At 38.1% G+C, this 13,279-nt stretch overlaps 1 protein-coding gene across 1 annotated transcript in view; it reads left to right on the top strand.

Moving 5' to 3' along the window:
- The window catches only part of atp11b (ATPase phospholipid transporting 11B), a 74,511-nt gene that overhangs the window by 16,581 nt on the left and 44,651 nt on the right, over window positions 1–13,279 (top strand). Inside the window, exons 2-12 of the mRNA XM_016442704.1 lie at window positions 6,631–6,747; window positions 6,901–6,990; window positions 8,514–8,594; window positions 8,722–8,829; window positions 9,029–9,157; window positions 11,351–11,454; window positions 11,582–11,629; window positions 12,263–12,327; window positions 12,522–12,603; window positions 12,679–12,829; window positions 12,958–13,155. Coding sequence (XP_016298190.1) covers window positions 6,631–6,747; window positions 6,901–6,990; window positions 8,514–8,594; window positions 8,722–8,829; window positions 9,029–9,157; window positions 11,351–11,454; window positions 11,582–11,629; window positions 12,263–12,327; window positions 12,522–12,603; window positions 12,679–12,829; window positions 12,958–13,155 — 1,173 coding nt within the window. The remainder of the gene's footprint in view (window positions 1–6,630; window positions 6,748–6,900; window positions 6,991–8,513; window positions 8,595–8,721; window positions 8,830–9,028; window positions 9,158–11,350; window positions 11,455–11,581; window positions 11,630–12,262; window positions 12,328–12,521; window positions 12,604–12,678; window positions 12,830–12,957; window positions 13,156–13,279) is intronic.

The following is a 13,279-nucleotide window of genomic DNA, read 5'->3' as shown; positions in this document are numbered from 1 at the left end:
TACACAAAATAATGTTCTTTTTAGCAGCATCATATGACCCCTTTAATCCTTTGTGCTTGGTCCAAGTTAGCCAAATGTTTCACACTAAACAAGCTGCTGTGAGTGTGTGAGATGCTGATGTTTAGGCGCTCATTTGGGCTTTTAGACGGGTCACTCCAGGATAAGAAAGTAGCTGTGAGTCAGTGATGGCCTTCCTGACCGCTCATCTCATTAGCTGCCGCTTCCCAAATGAATGTTTAATTAAAGGTGCTTTAGTGGAGCAGCAGACTCATTCTTCACAGTGAAAGTCACAGACTGTTACATAATACGCAGAGCAGATGAGCGCCCTCTCAAACTGCCTTTGTTAAATAACTCTGAATTAAGAGTAAATTTAGCCATGGAGCAGGAAAGGGAAGCGTCATGCAGCTGTGCCTCAGATTTATTTGGCGCTCTGCTTTGGTCACCTCAGCGGATATTTACAAGCTTTTCTGTTTAAGGATCAGCTATCAGCTATCCAATTAATTTGATATACTTGATTAGCCGCCTCATTCTGCTGTTGTGCTGAATTATTACAGTCTGTGTTTCATTATTTCTATAATGTGGATTATCAGCACACACACACACACAAATGCTATTAACACAACTGAAAGAGAAGAGTCATGCGACACAGAAGTTGTTTGAGTTTTGCACAAAGACCAGGTCCTGTGTCAGATATCCCTCTGCATTGTTTTTCTTTATCTTCTTATTTTTCTTTTTAACAATACAGCTCTGTTTTCTGTGCTTAGTCAGTGTCAAAATATATTGAAATAAGTTGTGAATCCAAATCAGTTACTTACACTGCCTTACAAGTAGTGTTAATTTTGTCACTTTGTCAGCTCACTTTTGGTTTAGTAGAAGTTTTAGTTAGTTAGAGTTAGAGTGGTAGAAACAGCGGTTTCCCCAGTAATGGCTGTAATCATGAATGCTACTTTATCAGATAAAATGAAAATGCCTTCGAAACTTTTTTTGAAGACTGCCAGTTCCCTTAAAGGTGCAGTAGGAGATCTCGGATAATGCTAACTTTAGCCTGATAGCACTGAAAGCGAACGACCCACCCTCCCTGCAATCGCTGTCCAAAGCCACGCCCCTGAACACACACTTAATTAACAGATATGGGTGTCATGCCATAACATTTTTAATACGACTTTATATTTAATGTGAATTTAACATTGAAAGTCAATGTGAATAAAAGCATTGCAAGTTAGGCTACTAATCATAACACTTTCATTGTACAGAAAGAGAGCAGAGAACATTTACATTATCAAAGAACATTTTCACTGACAGTCTAGTTCATGCACTCTCAAAAACTCCCATTAAAATTACTGAAGCTGTTTACAGTATGAAATTAATATTTTACAGATTCGTACACACGTTGCACTTTGTTGTTTCTGACGAGACAACATTTTTTGTCTATTGGAAGCTGCATTCAAAATCCACATGGCCTCGCTTTGAATGGGCATGATGTGATCTGATCTCTGATCTCTTATCGACGTGCAACGTTTGTTCTATTCGACCGTAAGTGCCCTGCGAAGTGGACATCACCGGATATTCCGCCATTATTCCAGTTCGAAGTGAGCATATATGTTCCATACAAAGGGCATTAAAGTGTGCGAGACGTAAAATTAAATAGTATTTATTTACAGAGATATATTATGTCTAGGGATGTAACGATTAACCGCAAGCCGGTTGAAAATCGATTCAAATATGTGACGATTCAAATCGGTTGAGATGCTAAACAAATCGCGATTCATTTAGGTGTAGGAGTTTATATGAATGCATGTCTGAGGGGAACTTACTGTCTTTAGAAAAGTTTAGATGGTATTTTTTTCTTTTCATCTTGCCTCTGTATAACGCATATTAAAGTTCATAAGTGCAGCACTGCTTTGTTTACTACAGAAAGAGAGCAAAGAACATTTACATTATCAAAGAACATTTTCACTGACAGTCTAGTTCATGCACTCTCAAAAACTCCCATTAAAATTACTGAAGCTGTTTACAGTATGAAATTAATATTTTACAGATTCGTACACACGTTGCACTTTGTTGTTTCTGACGAGACAACATTTTTTGTCTATTGGAAGCTGCATTCAAAATCCACATGGCCTCGCTTTGAATGGGCATGATGTGATCTGATCTCTGATCTCTTATCGACGTGCAACGTTTGTTCTATTCGACCGTAAGTGCCCTGCGAAGTGGACATCACCGGATATTCCGCCATTATTCCAGTTCGAAGTGAGCATATATGTTCCATACAAAGGGCATTAAAGTGTGCGAGACGTAAAATTAAATAGTATTTATTTACAGAGAGTAATATGCAAGTGCTATATTAGTATATTATTATAGTGTTATATTTCAATTTCACAAAGAAATGTGCAGCATTTTTTCCAAGCAATAATAAAAGGACACATTTAATTTATAATTTGTTTTAAATCTCATTTTGTTAAAAAAACAAATATTTAATCGTATCGTGAAATCAAAACCGTGAATCGAATCGTGAGTTGAGTGAATCGTTACATCCGTAATTATGTCACACTTCTCTAGTAAGTTTCGTCTGTGTGCACAGTGCAAATCTGTGAAGGAATATTTCGAAGTGAAGTAAACAAACGGATTTCCCCTGCTCAGGGAGTAGGGCGCAAAGAACACTGTGTAGGGAGCATGTCAATCGGAACACAGTTTATGCACGTAGCTCACTTCTAACGAGCTAATTATCTGAATCGGGTTTGTTAACTAAGCGAGACATGCAAAATATGCAGAGCGGGGAGGCGCGAGGACTGGAATTGGGAACCGCGTTGGGCTACATGTGTCATTCACCGGTGAGAAAACTTTATAGTACAGTTAGTAAAAGTATTACAATACCAGGAAGGAAGATGGTTGTTGATGTTTGTTTGCCATTCTCGCTGCACAGCGTGCGAGAACGCGCTGATGACGTATCCTGTCTGTGCGAACAGGGTGCGCAGAGGTATGCAAATACATATGTTGACATGCAGGTAGGAAAGCCAATTAAAACGCTCGGACCGAGCATTTTGATTGGACAAACATTTCTTGTATAAATACAGATAAATACATTTAGACCGCTTAACTTAATGATTGCTATCGGGATGTGAAGAGACTTTCAACCAGCATAACAAAAAATGTTTCAGAAGACAATCACCTATTGCACCTTTAAGAGATACATTCATATATAACACCCTCGCCGTGTTTTTATTTTGAAACGTGCAGTGCTCATGTTTAAGTCAAACTGTCATAAATCAATGTATGGGAAACACTGGTAATGTATATAGAAATGTCGGAAATGTGTTTAAAAATCATCACCGTTATTGAAAAAAAAAAAATATATATATATATATTGCGATATACTGTATATTGATATTGAATTATTGTCCAGCCCTAATTTATGTCATTTGAGAAATTTCTTTTTACATTTCATCAAAATTATTGCACTTTCACCTAAAAGCACAAATCAAGAGAATGTCAACTCAAACACATGGTTTATTTTACTCATTTACTCATCTAGTTTATAATTCATAATATTACTGTACGTCTCTACATTATGTAAAACTCAAAAGCTAAAACAGCAAAATTCCAAAAATTACCTGGTTCCTGGTTTCCAATAATTCTAGATTATGCTAATGTTTTAAAAAGTTTGTCAGCAAACAGTTGTTACTGTTTTTAATGATGAAATTTAAACTATTTATAAAGCAGATGCTTATTTAAAATTTCACCTTACTTAAAAAACATACACAAAATGGCCATTTCAAAACATGTTGATAGTAACATCCCCTAATTCAGGATGTAAAAAGCAACACATAAACAGGTCAAAATGTGTTTTCCAACTGAACTGAATCTCCTTGACCACAGATAAAGCTGCAAGACATATTGTGAACTGGTTATATGAACTATACAAACAAAAATTGCACAAAAAAAAACAACAAAAACTCTCAAAGCCTGTTTTTGGAAGCATAGAAGTAAAAGCCTCTCTGAAGTTCTTATTCGAACAGATGTTTAACATAGCTACACAAAGGTATAATGTTTGCGAATATTTCAACGTTGTCGCTGCTGGAAAAGGTGGTTAGAGGAGTATAAAGAAGGCATGAAATGAAAATTCACTTCATCGCAACGTTTTTCTTAATACTTAAAATTACAGATCTTATTGAGAATTAATTATCCATGTTTTACAATGGGGTCCAAATACAGAAGAAAAGATCCGTCGCTACTTCTGTTTCACTGCCACTTTAGATATGTGTGCTTTGCACTATTTTCTCAATAACACAACACACAACACAAATGACTGGTGATTATATAGTACGTTCACCGCGGGGCCCCCTCAAGCGCGGGGCGACCACACCAGATATGTGTGCTTTGCACTATTTTCTCAATAACACAACACACAACAGAAATGACTGGTGATTATATAGTCCGTTCACCGCGGGGCCCCCTCAAGCGCGGGGCCCGGTGCGACCACACCAGTTGCACCCCCCTAAGGTCGGCCCTGCATACATGCATCAGTTTTGAAAAAGCAGCACAAGATGTTCATGTTGGCACACAGAATGTGTTCCAGCATCTTACTCTTGGAAAGTGCAGAGGGGAAATGGGATGGAAACACACAAAGGTTCAGTCAAAAGATTCAGACTGTAATTGAACGCATGTGTTGCCAATGGGGTCGGGTGATGTGGCAGTGTAACATACAGGAAGGAGATTTCCCAGCCTCCTCTGGGCAGGAGTCAATGGAAGACACTCAGCACAGACACCATCTGTCAGAGACTCAGGGTTCAGAGAATATTTCCAGTGTGCTGCTGCAGAAACATTTGCATAAAGCACTAGGCTGACTGAGAGTTTGTGTCTATGCAAAGAGCCATCACATGTTCCACAAACCAAAGCCATTACATGTTGTTAAGTGTGAGGAAATTCAACCGATACAGGAATGTGGGACTGGATTTACAAAGGATTCTTAAGAATGAAATTATTCTTAACTGCTAGTTTTTTTTTTTCTAACTTTAAATATTAATTTTAAAGAGGTCCTTTTTCTACTGTCAGTAGTGATGTATGAAGTACAGTTCACATGGAAGTCACTTTCAAACCAAGCTTCTTCCTGTTGGTCAACACTGCGACCAACTTGAACATGAGCGGAATCTGTGTGGGGAACTTTTCGGCCCTCACGTCATGCAAAACTCTGTTGTGTGTATTTCTATTGAAATGACTGGATTTTTAGATTTTCTGAAGACAAAACTTTAGCAAAAATTGAATTCCTGAAATTAATGTTTTTAAAAATCATCATAAATATCCGCTTAAAGTTAAGAAAACCTCCAACTTGCCTTGAATCCCTAAAGGTCAGATGTTCATTTATTGGGTTGTTTCAGATGTCAAGAATCATAACATTATATACTATTGATAATGTAAACAATCATGGTGAATTAAAGAGCCTGTCTCTAGATGTAGACATCTAAACATCTAAAGTGACCATTTAAAATACACTGCACCGAGTGCTGAACTCCAGTCAAGCCAGAAAATAGCCTTCATGCATGCTTGTGATTATTATGGTAATCTGCTAAATATGATATTTGCGATGTTTTTCCATTGAGTTGATCAGCGAGTCTTCGACGAGAACCAGCATACAGTCAGATAATGCCAAAAGCTGTTTTTTTCTTTTTGTTATTAAGAAAATATTTGGCACCCTAAAAATTTGGCAAGAATTGCAATCAGGAACATTCTTACAAAGATAATTTATCTTAAGAAACCTTTCTTAAAAATGGGGCTGGGTGATAAAATGAGAACGATAATTATCGTGAGATAATTTTCCTCGATAAAACGATAACAAGAATTCGATTATGTTCGATATAATGTTTATGTGGCAAAAGCGCAACGAAACAGCAGTAGTTATTTGAAGAGCGCCATGCGGACCGTTTAAATGGCAGCGCAAGCTTAGCTAGAGCAGATGCGTTTACACACTGATGAGTCTCGGTCACGTGGCACTAAACAGCGCTGGGATATCCAGTGTGAAGCGCTTGAATTCAGTGCAGAACACAAATGACTCTGTGATTTAAACTAGTTTAAAGCCAGATAAAACAGCGCTGACAAACAGCAGAAACACTGCGCAAAGGTACAGTCAGAAGGCTTTTCAATCTTGAATTTTCCAATCCAAGATTTGAAATGTATCGTGATGATTATCGATATCGACTGATATGAAAAGTTTTACCGGGATAGTTTTTTTGGCCATATCGTCAAATATCGCAATATCTGGCTTCTGATCACGCACTCAGTCACATACAGTATGTGCGTCTGGCCCGCAGACCAAAAAGAAAGTCAGAAAGCAATAGGAGTTCAATAGTAAGTGATTTAGCTCTCATGTACTGTGGAAGTGCCTCCCGTAATGAATCGTTTGCTGCACACTAACTGAATTAATAATGACTTTGGCAGAGTGTTATGCCTTCCCATCAGTCTCTCGGCTTCTTCAGCGTACTGTTTTCCATAAGCTTTAAGATTCTGTCACTGTTTCACCAATAGCTAGTATGATATTATCTATTGCTGTAGGTGAAATATTAAATAGCAGTTGTTGATGTCTCTGGCCTGTCTGTCTGTCACACTGACTGACCCGTCTCTCCTCATCTTTTCTAGGGCTTCGACCCTCCCCATCAGAGTGACACACGCACAGTTTACATAGCAAACAAGTTCCCACAGCATGGCCATTATATTCCTCAGAGGTTTTCAGACAACAGGATCATTTCCTCCAAGGTAGGAGCAGATTCTTCTGAAAGCTTGAATGTGAAAAGGTCAAAAAAAAAAAAAAGATCTGCAATCATTTGACTCACGTGTGCATGTGTTTCCCTGCTCCTGTTGAGAATTTGGCAGTAAAATCCTCCACGCTGTTTTGCTTTCTCTTTGTAGTACACCATATGGAACTTCATCCCCAAGAATTTGTTTGAGCAGTTCAGAAGAATCGCCAATTTTTATTTTCTCATTATCTTCTTGGTTCAGGTAAGCCCAGATCGTCCTTGTGTTTCTTGTTCCTTGTGTGACGACACAGCAGAGCTAATGTACTTTGAGACCGAAATTAGTCTCAAAATGAATTCTGAAAAGGAATGTGTAGGCTAATTCACATTCGCATTTGAAACAGCAGTTCACAAACTCGTAATCTAATTCACATTCACAATATTTAGTGAATATGATTGAGGTAATGAGTTTGAGAATTGCTGTCTGCAAATATGTCAACTTTCTGGTCATGTAAATTAGCTTAGGCATTTGTGGATCATATTTTGTAAATATATTTTGAGACTATTTTAGCTCCGTAATCCTTGGCTTGGAAAAATAATACAGGTTCAGCAACATCAGTGTTGGGAAACGGTTCCTGTAAGTAAAGATTGTCCACTACAAACACCTTGGTTGTTAAAGTACAACAAACAATGTCCACATATTGCTGGTGATGTGTCATCCAACTGATAGTCATGTGAGCATGAAATCATGCTTGCCTGAAGTAACACATTATATTATGCTCTGAATTCACTCTCAATTGCATGGATTCCTACTGAAACGACTGGATTTTGCATGGGGAAATTTGCAGAACTATGGAACATGTGACCGCACCTTTAAAGGGATAGTTCACCCTAAAATGAAAATTACCCCATGATTTACTCACCCTCAAGCCATCCTAGGTGTATTCGGCTTTCTTCTTTTAGACCAATACAATCAGAATTATATTAAAAAATGCCCTGTCTCTTCCAAGCTTTATAATAGCAGTGAGTGGTGCTCGAGATTTTGAAGCAGAAAAGTACATCCATCCATCATAAAAAGTGCTCCACACAGCTCGGGGGGCTTAATAAAGGCCTTCTGAAGTGAATTGATGCGTTTGTGCAAGAAAAATATCCATATTTAAACTTTATAAATTGGCGGGTATACAAATATTGTGTGAATTTATAATAGATCGTACTCTCAGAAAAAAGGTACAAAAGCTGTCAATGGGGCAGTGCCTTTATTGAAAGGTACAAATATGTACCATTAAGGTACTTGTATACACCCCCTTTGGGGTAAATTAAAGGGATAGTTCACCTAAAAATGAAAATTCTGTCATTAATTACTCACCCTCATGTCGTTCTAAACCCATAAGAACTCCATTCATCTTCGGACCACAAATTAAGATATTTTTGATGAAATCTGAGAGATCTCTGATCCTCCCATAGAGAGCAAGGATCCTTACACGATCAAGGCTCAGAAACGTAGCAAGGAAACCTTGCTACGTTTCTGGACGTTTAGAACGACTGGGTTTAGAACGACATGAGGGTGAGTAATTAATGACAGAATTTTCATTTTTGGGTGAACTATCCCTTTTGAAATGCTACTGCCCCAGTGGCAGCTTTAGAGCTTTTTTCTGAGAGTGTACAGCTCAAATGTTAAACCTTGTTCTCTCAAAGGTGATATATGTCCGTGGAGGGTAAAGGCAGTATGTGACACCACATACTACAGGTCTGCCCTGTTTCTAACCAGATCCTCTTTCTCCCTTACAGTTAATGATAGACACACCCACTTCCCCTATAACTAGTGGACTTCCCCTGTTTTTTGTCATCACAGTAACTGCCATCAAACAGGTGAGCGTACAAGCGTGTTTTGGCAGCTCATGTTCACGGATCATGACGTGTACGCAGTGTTGTGCCTGTTTGATTGCAGGATAACCGATTAGTGGTCTGTTTGTCATAATCCCACTCACAAATACAGGGATATGAAGACTGGCTGCGGCACAAAGCTGACAATGAAGTGAACGGAGCACCTGTGTTTGTCGTGCGCAGCGGCAGTCTGGTCCAAACCCGATCCAAGAATATCAGAGTGAGTTTCAGCCAACAGCACCGGGATCCCATTGCTAATCATGCCAGACTAACAACAACAGATGCTTTCAAATATTAGAAACGCTTCCATATCCCTACAGTCATGTTAATAAACACGGTGACTTTAGGATGTGCTGTTTCAGCAATTCAGACATCCTTGTCATGTCACGTGGGTTGATGTTCCTCCTGTGTTCTCGTAGGTGGGTGATATTGTGAGAGTAGCCAAAGATGAGACGTTTCCTGCAGATCTGGTGCTCTTATCATCAGATCGGGCCGAGGGGACGTGCCACATCACCACTGCCAGCCTAGACGGAGAGACTAACCTGAAGGTCTGTGTTTTCTGCTCATAAACAATAGCATCTTACTGAATTTATCAGAGTGGTTACTGAATAAACATGTGACTCACCAAAGTTGTTGTTACTTTCAGCGACGCCCATCTCGAAGCATTTTTTTTTGTGTACTGAAGGCTTGTGGAACTAAACTCTTGAGTGTATTTTCTGACTGGTTTTGTCGAACTGGTCCTCCACTAAGCTCTGCTGTCACTTTTACCTCCCTGAGCTTGTGACAAACATGCAGCGAGAAGCAATCACACTGAGTGAATTACCTCAAGAAATGCTGAGTAATGTCTGGATTAGCCATGCTTTAATATCGAGTATATAAATAGAGTCGTCAAAAAGATTTTCAGTATGTCAGGAAAGGCTGTCCAAATCTTGTGATGAGAAGCTTTAAAATTTAAGAAAACGCTTGTTTCTAAAATGAAAAAAAAAAAAAAACGTTGTATTAAAAAGATTGCCAAATGAAATAAATAATTATTTTAAATAGATCAATTAAATAGAAATTTCAGCAAATTTTCGGGTAAAAAAAAATGTCCATTGCATATTGGCATTAGTGTAGCTCACACAGAAGTCAGTTTTAAACCAAACAGCTTTCTGTTGGTCAGTGCGGTGAATCAGTGTGAAAGCCAGTTGCCAAGTATGTGTGAGAATTTTTCGCCCTCATGTGAAATTCACAATTGTGTGCATTCTTATTAAAATGACTGGATTTCACCCTCAGAAATTGCAGAACAATGATAAATGCATCTTAATAAATAGATGAAACGGTTTGTTTGTTTGTTTAAAGGTCATTTAGACATCATTCAGTTTGGTCAAAATAGTTTTACAGATCTATTATTAAGAGATTTATTACTTGGAGATGTATTACTTAGAGATTCTTTCTAAAATAGTATTTTGAGATTTTTTTAGTTTCTTTATATAATTTTCTCCTTGTACTGTAGTTATTTATTAAGGTGTTTCATTGCAATGTTTGTGACTATTTAAATAATAATAAAAAAGTGTTTATCATATTTGTGGTCTACCATTCTTTTGGAAATTATCATTTATGATTAGGGGTGGGCGATGGGACCAAAATCCCACGATAATTTTAAATTTAAAATTTCACGATATGAGTAATTTTATTTCACAGTAACGATATGCAGTATATCACAATATAGTTATTTTAAATAAGGTCTTTATGATATAAATTCTTGATACCATAGAAATTTAATAATTATTGTCACCAGTGTAAATGTCACAAACTAATTCTAGCCTAAATTAAAAAAAAAAACTAGCTCACTGAATACAAGTAAACAGTCAATGATTAAATAAGAATAAGAAACTAATATTAAAAGCAATATTAAAAATTACAAACAATATGGCAGAAAAAAACGACAGTAGAACAAATAAGAAATGCTACATACATTGTATAAAGTAATCAAATGAATAAAAACATTGCATATTCTTCACTGTGTAAATTAAATTTATTTTTCTTCTTACTAAAGTAACAAAAGTGATTTAGTCAAGAGCAGTTAGAGATTTTTTCTCTTTTGTTGTTTGATTAACATGAATGCCAGAAAGCACGAATATTAGACTGCTGTCACTTTAAGAGCTGCCCGGATCCAATATACTGTTACATGTGTTTTCTTTCTCAGCCGTTTGCTTTCACTTAAGACTTAAATTACTGTGTTTACATGGATAGTTGCAAAGATGGGCATTTTGACCCATACAAGTGTTTATTTTACCTTTCAAGCACTGAGAAACAGTCTCTAGTGAAATGAGTTCTCCTTCGCCACTGATTGCATTTCAGCAGCTTAAAATCCCTTGGTTTTAAACCGCAATGCTTGAAACGCATGCAAACGATAAGTTTTCGTCACCATGTTGCACAGCAACGTTTTTTTTTTTAGGTTTCCATTTTTTTCCCCCCATTTTGTCAAATAGATATTTGCTTATCGCTCACCCCCAATGTTTTACCACTTCACAAATACTGCTCGATGAAAAAACAAACACACATTCTCTGTTCGTGTCTGGCTAATATGAGATATCTTAGTAAAAATAATTGAATATCCAGATATCTTAGTTTATTTGACAAGCAGATATGTGTCTGCTGTCTATACAGTGTTTTACTAAGCAATGAGTAATGTGCTATTAAGAAAGAAGTGAGAAGTATCAGACTGTAACACTGAATGTGTTCTCTCTGCTGATGTGCAGACGCACTATTCGGTGCCAGAAACGGCGGTGTCACAGTCGGTGTCGCGGCTGGAGTCTCTGCAGGCGGTGGTGGAGTGCCAGCAGCCCGAGGCAGACTTATACAGGTACCTTACAGAATCAGATCCACCCAAATCCTCCTCACACACTGCTTTACAATGCTGCTCAAACACAGTCGATTTGATGCTATTATCAGTTCTGTAAGTCCTGACGCAGCACGTTCTCTCTTCTCAGGTTTGTCGGAAGAATAACAGTAACCCAACAAGGAGAGGAGATAGTCAGGTAAGACCAGCTTCAAATCTGAGATTAATATAGTTTTGACTATCTATCTATCTATCTATCTATCTATCTATATATATATAGACGCAAACCGTCTTTTGGCGTTAAAATAGTACTGTCAGGATTTACGCACAGTGACGAATTAGTGCTGAAAAGGCGTGGACAATTATTTTTACGCCGTCTTTTGGCGTTAAAATAGTACTGTCAGGATTTACGCGCAGTGACGAATTAGTGCTGAAAAGGCGTGGACACAATTATTTTTGCACTTGACCATTGAATATGCATTTGTAGGAGTTTCCCTTTCAGACGCAAAATTTATGGAAGGAGAGTATTTAAATTAATCACACAACGTGATTTACTAATGTTTGCGCTCGTCAAATTACTGGTATTTGCGCCATTATTTAATGCCCAAAAAAAAACATTTGCGCTGCGCTTGGGAGACTGCGCTGGTCATTATGGAAATGATCTGGATGCGTCTGTGTTCTTTAATGTGTGCATTGTTAGTAAATCACTCGCAGAATTTTCCCCTCCCATCGGCGCTGTTTTGGAATTAAATCTGGCCCTTTATGTTTAAGTATTTGTGTATTTTTACATTTATTTATTTGTTTATTTATATTTTTTGGTTATTCTTTTTAGACCCTTAGGACCAGAGAACCTCCTGCTTCGAGGAGCAAGATTAAAAAACACCAAAGAAATCTTTGGTACGGCATTCACACCATTTTTTAAAGTCCAACTTAGAACTTTTGAAATCAATATGAATTCAAAATGGACCTTATTTACTTATTAACTTGTCTCGCAACTTATGACTGCACTTTACTCCCAAAAAAGTTTGTGTTTTTAATGGTTCATCAAAATGTTGTGATGGTTCGAGTATAACTGGTGTTGCGTCATGCAGGTGTGGCGGTATATACGGGCATGGAGTCCAAGATGGCTCTGAACTACAAGTGCAAATCCCAGAAACGCTCTGCAGTAGAGAAGTATGTGTTTCGTCATTTCCATTTCCACTGTTTCCTTCTCATTTTACCATATCATCTCTCTCGTCTCTCGTGCAGATCCATGAATACATTTCTCATCATTTACTTGGGCATTCTGCTGTTTGAAGCCATCCTCAGCACCATTTTGAAGTACGCCTGGCAGGCAGAGAACAAGTGGGACGAGCCATTTTACAATCAGAAGACCGATCAGGAGAGAAACAGCAGTCAGGTTACTATAAAGTCTCTACACTCGGTTATTTTACATTTAAAAGTCATACTGTGTGACACCTGGTGGCTCTTTGATGGCCCAAAAACTAGTAGGATTCGTTAAGACCGCTGGTGATTTTCTCCTTGCAGATTTTGAAGTTTATTTCTGACTTCCTGGCTTTCCTGGTGTTGTACAACTTCATAATCCCTATCTCGCTGTACGTGACCGTTGAGCTGCAGAAGTTTCTGGGCTCTTTTTTCATTGGCTGGGACTTGGACCTGTACCATGAAGAGAGCGACCAGAAGGCTCAAGTCAACACATCAGACCTCAATGAGGAGTTGGGACAGGTGTGTGTGTGTTTGTTTGTGTGTGTGTGTGTGTGTGTGTGTGTGTGTGTGTGTGTTTGTGTGTGAGAGTGAGTGAGTGTGTGTGTGTGTGTGTGTGTGTGTGAGTGTGTGTGTGTGTGTGTGT

The sequence above is a fragment of the Sinocyclocheilus anshuiensis genome, unplaced genomic scaffold (genome assembly GCF_001515605.1).
Source record: "Sinocyclocheilus anshuiensis isolate Anshui unplaced genomic scaffold, SAMN03320099.WGS_v1.1 scaffold988, whole genome shotgun sequence".
NCBI classification, from domain to species: domain Eukaryota; kingdom Metazoa; phylum Chordata; class Actinopteri; order Cypriniformes; family Cyprinidae; genus Sinocyclocheilus; species Sinocyclocheilus anshuiensis.
This window is presented reverse-complemented; position numbering and strand designations above follow the sequence as displayed.